The following is a 7,343-nucleotide window of genomic DNA, read 5'->3' as shown; positions in this document are numbered from 1 at the left end:
CGGACTTGGGGATTGTGAAGAGACCTCCGGTGGAATGTCTTGTGGGGTATGCATGGGTGTCTGAGCTGTGTGCTAATAGTATAAACAACCAGCTTGGTACCTTCAGCTTGTCAACACCTCTTACGAAAACAAGTAGTAATGAAGTCAATCTCTCTTCTACTTTGAGCCATGAGAGATTGACATGCATGTCATTGATGTTAACTCTCCGTGTGCTTTTAAGGGCCAGCCATGCTGCCTTGTTCTGATCCAACTGCAATTTTCCCAAGTCCCTCTTTGTGGCACCTGACCACACGACTAAACAGTAGTCCAGGTGCAACAAAACCAGGGTCTGTAGGACCTGCCTTGCTGATAGTGTTAAGGCAGAGCAGCGCTTTATTATGGACAGACTTCTCCCCATCTTAGCTACTGTTGTATCAATATGTTTTGACCATGAGTTTACAATCCAGGGTTACTCCAAGCAGTTTAATCACCTCAACTTTCTCAATTTCCACATTTTTCATTACGAGATGTAGTTGAGGTTTAGGGTTATGCTCGTCCTAGTCAAAGCAGTCGTTAATTTCAGCCTATACGGTAGCTGTGTCCACAAGGAAAAGCCACATGATCCTTCAGCAGATCTGACAACTAATGGGATCCACAGATGTTGCCATGTTGGAGCTGACACTAACAGACTGAGCTGCAGAGTATAAGAGATCACTATTGTTTCTCTAGAAGTATTGATGTTTCTAAGATGGAAAATGTACTGGTTGACTCTGTACAAGGTGTGGTGTTAGAACAAGACCAGGAGGAGAGTGGCTGTGATTGGACAACTGATGGATGTGATAGGGGAAGAGTGGAGTATTTGGACTGGAGTCATGCCTCCATTAATCAGAAAAATTTAAGAATGCAGAAAAACCAGACTTGAACTTTATCTTGACACAAAGCAATCAAATTGGTCTGGGAGCAGGGAGATGTGTTTTTTTGCTGAAGTTGAAAACCCACACACATGGCAAAGAATGATAAAATAATTTAGACACTAGTACACTTCAGGACATTTGACACAAAAAACCTGTTACATATACATTTGTATTTATTATACAAAATTGAAAGATATCACGACACTGACATGTGAAGTCATAAAAAATAAGACAAACAATTAAACCATTATACAAGTCTTACAGTACATTGCCAGTGCATTAAAAAAAGCTTTCTTCTTAATAACAATGGGCTAGAATCACCAGTTCATATCCATGCAGTAGTAGTTTTAGTAGCTTTTCAGAATTCTGATCTACAGTATTGAGGAATAGGATGAAGTTACCCCTAGACACTGATCTAAGACCAGTTTTGCAAATCCCCCCTAATGGTTAAGGTTAGGATTGAGTAGTGGTAAGCTGATCCTAGATCTGCACCTGAGGAAAACTTCTACCCAAAGCCAGTATGGACACCTTGGACAGGCTCAGAGACACATTATTCAACCACAGTTGCTATGCCAACCAATAACGTCATGACAGAGAAGACTGCAGTTCTGTATCTCACCACCAGAGAGGGACATACAGTTATACTGCAGGTCCACAACCACCACAGAAATGCACTGGTTAATTAATTATATATTTTTGCAATATGATACCTCCTAGAGTCAAAGTGAGTTACTATTATCCTTTTATTTTGAATTGTCTGGAATTAAAGAGTTAAATATTCAGGTACATAATAAATAGATATATCCATAATGAATTCCTCCTCCAAAGGTTTTTTTTTTTTTAAACATTACTAGACTTAGTTTGGTTAACACATAAAACAGACCACGATTGTGATCGTCCATTTCCCTTTTCTTTTTTTGAGTCGACAGTTTGTTGCAAAGTCTTGTGTATCACTACAATACGAAATAGTACCAAAAACTTGACACTGCTTGAAACTTTACTCTCTCACACATACAGTGACATGCGAACACACACACACACTCCCACACACACACACCCACACGCGCAAATGAACATATACAAAGGACGTTGGGAAAATGAAGACAGATTGTTTAGACCCATGCAGGCACCTCCATCAGAGGCATTACTCAGGCAGCAAGGTTGTACAGCCCCCACTTTTGGCATGCTTGTCTGTTTATCACATTATTCACTTCACAGAGTAGGGTGAAATTGACCCTAAACACTGATCTAAGGTCAGTTTTGTGTTTTTTTCTCCCCGTAATGGTGAAGGTTAGGATTTGAGGTGGGTACGCTGATCCTAGATCTGTAACTAAGGGCAACTTCAACCCAGAGCCACATATTCACAGTACAGGCTGTTTTGAGTGCTGTATCAACTCAAGCAAACAAGACTGAGAGGGAGGAGGGTTGTATGAGTGAGAGTAGACACTTTAACTGTCCACAGAGGAGTACTTTCCTCTGTGGAAAACAGACAAATGGAAACTTGACGACGCATATCTTTACACCAGATCAAATCGTTTTCCCACTGTAAAAAAAAAAAAGTCCAGTAATTCTCTCTCTCTTAGGGCCAAATCCTAACTTAAGATCAAATATTCCATTGACATGAATGCGTTATTTACACAAACATCAGTTAAATTGCCGTTACGTGGTGTCTCAAGTCAAGATTCGTCCCGAAGAGAAGTAGTGGTCATTATGGTGATGTTTTAGTAGTACCAGACAATGGCTGCCATATTGGCTGTTTCTCCTGGACCAATGAGAGCCCTCAGAACACGGTGCACCTCTTGCCCCTCTTCTTGACGGGTGGGGGGCAGAGCACGGCGCGGATGGCCTCGTCAAACACAGTCTTCAACCCTCGCTGGGTCAGGGCAGAGCACTCCAGGTACTTCACAGCACCTGACCACCACACACAAACAACAACACACTTATTTCACATCTATAATCATAGAACAAAAAAACATCTGACTCTGGGTAAGAAGATAAAGGGCTTAATTGACAATCTCGGCAATCTGACATCATCTCACACAGCGGGTCACTTCCTGCTTAGAGCAAAACCTTGTGAAAGTAACCGCCCCTTCCTCTGTACTTCCATAACATGTCCCCTAATCTCTTGAACGGGCTTCACGATTATATCATGACATTTGTGAAAACACGGTAATTTAAGATATATACAGTGCCGTGCGAAAGTATTTGGCCCCCTTGAACTTTGCGACCTTTTGCCACATTTCAGGCTTCAAAGATAAAGATATAAAACTGTATTTTTTTGTGAAGAATCAACAACAAGTGGGACACAATCATGAAGTGGAACGACATTTATTGGATATTTCAATCTTTTTTAACAAATCAAAAACTGAAAAATTGGACGTGCAAAATTATTCAGCCCCCTTAAGTTAATACTTTGTAGCGCCACCTTTTGCTGCGATTACAGCTGTAAGTCGCTTGGGGTATGTCTCGATCAGTTTTGCACATCGAGAGACTGACATTTTTTCCCATTCCTCCTTGCAAAACAGCTCGAGCTCAGTGAGGTTGGATGGAGAGCATTTGTGAACAGCAGTTTTCAGTTATTTCCACAGATTCTCGATTGGATTCAGGTCTGGACTTTGACTTGGCCATTCTAACACCTGGATATGTTTATTTTTGAACCATTCCATTGTATATTTTGCTTTATGTTTTGGATCCTTGTCTTGTTGGAAGACAAATCTCCGTCCCAGTCGCAGGTCTTTTGCAGACTCCATCAGGTTTTCTTCCAGAATGGTCCTGTATTTGGCTCCATCCATCTTCCCATCAATTTTAACCATCTTCCCTGTCCCTGCTGAAGAAAAGCAGGCCCAAACCATGATGCTGCCACCACCATGTTTGACAGTGGGGATGGTGTGTTCAGGGTGATGAGCTGTGTTGCTTTTACGCCAAACATAACGTTTTGCATTGTTGCCAAAAAGTTTGAAATATCCAATAAATGTCGTTCCACTTCATGATTGTGTCCCACTTGTTGTTGATTCCTCACAAAAAAATACAGTTTTATATCTTTATGTTTGAAGCCTGAAATGTGGCAAAAGGTCGCAAATTAAATTAAATCAAATTATATTTATGTTTGTTGATGAATTTACTTCTACCAGATGCCTTTTATTAAGTTTTTGCCCTGAAGACCATTCAAAAAGCCTACAAAAGTTGTTTTTTTAAACTACAAGGCTACTTCCTGGAAAACCACACGTCACTTGCATAGCGTATTAACAACAGAATCAAAATCTGCCAAGACCACCAATGGCTCTTCCCAATGTGGGCATAGATGGGCAGACACCCACACAGACTGACCTATCTCCCGTGCCATGGCCAGACCCTGGGGGTAGGTGATGGGGGACAGCTTCTTGTCCCTCAGCCTTTCGATGGTGTCCTTGTCATCTCTCAGATCCAGCTTGGTGCCCACCAGGATGATTGGGGTGTTGGGGCAGTGGTGTCTCACTTCAGGGTACCACTGAGACAGAGGGTAAAGGTCATTAGATCAAAAGTCAAAGATGGAGAGCAAGGCTAGGTGGACCAGCGCTATTGAAATAAAACCTCTAATCTAGTCTGTAGGGCCATAGATGGATTATAGGACTATTATGGCTAGAGTAGAGCAGAATAGAATAATAAAATAGAACACAATTAGGCACTGCTGAAATAACCTCACCCATTCTTTAAAAACACAACATCCCAATTAGTGAATCTTCATTTTGAACCAGAGTCATAGAGAGAGAGAGAGTTTGACAAACAGAAAGGTGTGTGATGTCATCCAAGAGCATTGTAATGCTTTTGGGTTGAAACCACAATGGCCAAACTCTCTCTCTCTATATGCAGGACTGTAGCTACAGAACATGAACCAGGGAGAGCTATAGATGTGCTTCTTTAGGTCAGGCTCGGCAGGTCCCTTGTTCCTGTGTCTGTGAGCAGGAAGGTTCAGTACTGACCTTAGCTCGGACGTTCTCAAAGGAGGCCGGGCTGACCAAGGAGAAGCATATCAAGAACACATCCTGGGGAGAACCATAGAGAGACAGACCTTAGGGTGAAACCACTGAGATCAACCAACCACGGAATCACCTGACTCCACATGGGACAGACTGGAAGAAAAGCTCTGCTGCGGAATGGTAGATTGCAAATCAATCCTTCACAGAAATGTAATGGGTTGTGTGTGTGTGTGTGTGTGTGTGTTATACCGTCTGTGGATAGGACAGTGGTCTGAGTCTGTCGTAGTCTTCCTGTCCTGCTGTATCCCATAGACCCAGATTCACTGGTTTCCCATCTACCATCACATTGGCAGAGTAGTTGTCAAAGCTAGTGAGACAGATAGAGCGGGCATTCAGAGAAAGATATTTTCCCTATGTAAAGTATACTCATCAGAAACACAAACACTACATAGAGGAAAGCAGACTTACATTCACTCACATCTATGTGTGTGTGTGTGTGTGTGTGTGTGTGTGTACTCACACAGTGGGTATGTACTCTCCGGGGAAGGCATTGGTGGTGTAGCTGATCAGCAGACAGGTCTTACCCACGGCCCTGAGAGAGAGATATTTGGTTCTTACTCACTGCTATAGAAAAACACAAGTCCAATAACGAGACAAAAAAAATGCTGCTGAGTTAGGTAGGCTGATACTCAGCATGTGTGTGTGGTTCTGCCCTTCTCTCTCTTTCAGTTTAAGTGTCACACAGACACTGGCCTACATTCACTTTGCCTGGGGGACATACTACCACCCTCACGGCCTACTGCCCCCATCCCTGTTATCGACAAACACACAATACAGGAAGGGTTGGTGACAGTGGTGTGTATGTGTGTGTCTATGATTATGTGTATCCTGCATGTCAAAATGATATGAACAGATTGATGGTGGCATGGCAGGGTAGGGGATGAATGGTGTGTGTTAGAATGTGTGTGTGTGAATAGGAAGAGAGGGGAAGAGGGAGGGGTAATGAAAAATGTTTTTTTTGTGATCGCAGGCCACTAAAGGTCTCTTGGTTGCTCTGGGAATGACTGATTAGCAGATGCAATTTTAACACATTATGCTAATGCACTGATGTCATTAATTGATTAATGACCCCTAGTCATCAGAAATCCTCCAAAAGGGATGTGGCATTAGTAGGGCACTGTAGATGTCAACATTTAGCCTAGTACAGAAAAACTCAGATATAGGATCAGATCAATTCTTTCTATAGTAAAATAACTACATAGGCCTACTCAGCTGTTTTTCATACCAAACCCCCAAATACTGTAAATACATTTATTATGCGTGGTAGTTAATTATGGATCGTGCATGAAGGCAGCCAAAACTATAACTGTATAGATTATTTATATTATCACACATGTTAAAAAAAACGGCTGTAAATTAAGATTCTTATAAAACAACGCCTAGAGATTCCTTAGCCCGCATCGTCACTGATGAAGTCTAATTCCGACGGCCTACGACGCGAGTAGGTGTTTCCCATAGCATCGCTACAGCCTGGGCGTTTTCTCAGCGTAAAAATACAAAAGTGTACATTTTACACATCTCACATCCCGCATGATATTACAAACATTCAACAATTGAACGGAATTTAATTTGTTTTTTTTATAACCTAGCTGTGCATTTCCAAGTGAATGCTTAGAAAGAAGACTTCCCATATAACAGAGAGCCCCAGCCCCTTTTCCTACACACTGCATCTCCCATCCATGACCGCATCACTGATCACACACACAGAAAGGATGAGAAAAATATCTCTACGTTGAGATTGAGATTCTTACCCGTCGCCGACCACCACGCATTTAATTGCTTGCATTTGCGAAGGAGCAGGCGGTGTCACAAAGCCGACAGAAGTGTTTTAAAAAATATATAATTCACAATGAAAGCTAGCTGTGATTTGTATGAGAAGCGGGCCAGTCCGCTCAGCTTTTGAGCCGCAGTGAAAGGGGGTCGATGAAGAGTGGCGCCAGAAAACAACGGAAAAGACCGAGCGTATTTAAAGGGCCAGTGACCATCCGAACTGTATTGACTGCTTTCTCTTAGTATTTCTTTGTATCCCCAATTAGCCGCGGCCTTCCTGGGGTCCAAACAAAAGACAACAAATAAAATACATAATATACATAACACAATACATAATACAAAGCAAAATACAGTACAAAATATATAAACATGTCTGTGTCTCTTTACAGTCCCCTGGTCCCATAATGGTTTTTTGAATCTGGTTTTATTGCTAGCTTGAGTTGCCTGGGGTGGTAGAGAGTTCCATGTAGTCATGGCTCTATTTAATACTGCGTTTCCCAGCCTCTGTTCTGGACCTGGAGACAGTGAAGAGACCTCTGGTTACATGTCTTGTGTTGTACCGATGAGTGTCCGAACTGTGTGCCGACTGCTTGAAAAGACAGTTCGGAACTTTTAACCCATCAACACCTTGCACAAAGACCAGTAGGGAGATATACATGCATAC

General features: G+C 42.1%; 1 protein-coding gene across 3 annotated transcripts; it reads right to left on the bottom strand.

Annotated features, from left to right (window-relative positions):
• Window positions 1-1,043: 1,043 nt before the first annotated feature.
• On the bottom strand, window positions 1,044-6,877 carry rac3b (Rac family small GTPase 3b). Of its 3 annotated transcripts, none has more exons than XM_020460216.2 (6): window positions 6,661-6,877; window positions 5,370-5,441; window positions 5,099-5,216; window positions 4,853-4,915; window positions 4,221-4,380; window positions 1,044-2,804 (listed from the first exon to the last, which is right to left on the bottom strand). In XM_020460216.2, exons 1-6 carry the CDS (start codon window positions 6,693-6,695, stop codon window positions 2,674-2,676), a joined length of 579 nt encoding a protein of 192 aa, XP_020315805.1. In that variant the 5' UTR covers window positions 6,696-6,877; the 3' UTR covers window positions 1,044-2,673. The 3 variants fall into 3 exon arrangements, with proteins under 3 accessions (XP_020315805.1, XP_020315806.1, XP_031660367.1); XM_031804507.1 differs by having other exon boundaries at window positions 2,744-2,804; window positions 4,217-4,380; window positions 6,661-6,841; XM_020460217.2 differs by lacking the exon at window positions 4,853-4,915 and having other exon boundaries at window positions 6,661-6,849.
• Between the last annotated feature and the right edge of the window lie 466 nt (window positions 6,878-7,343).

The sequence above is a fragment of the Oncorhynchus kisutch genome, linkage group LG25 (genome assembly GCF_002021735.2).
Source record: "Oncorhynchus kisutch isolate 150728-3 linkage group LG25, Okis_V2, whole genome shotgun sequence".
Taxonomy (NCBI): Eukaryota; Metazoa; Chordata; class Actinopteri; order Salmoniformes; family Salmonidae; genus Oncorhynchus; species Oncorhynchus kisutch.
The sequence above is the reverse complement of the archived record's forward strand: the minus strand, read 5'-3'. Positions and strand labels throughout refer to the sequence as shown.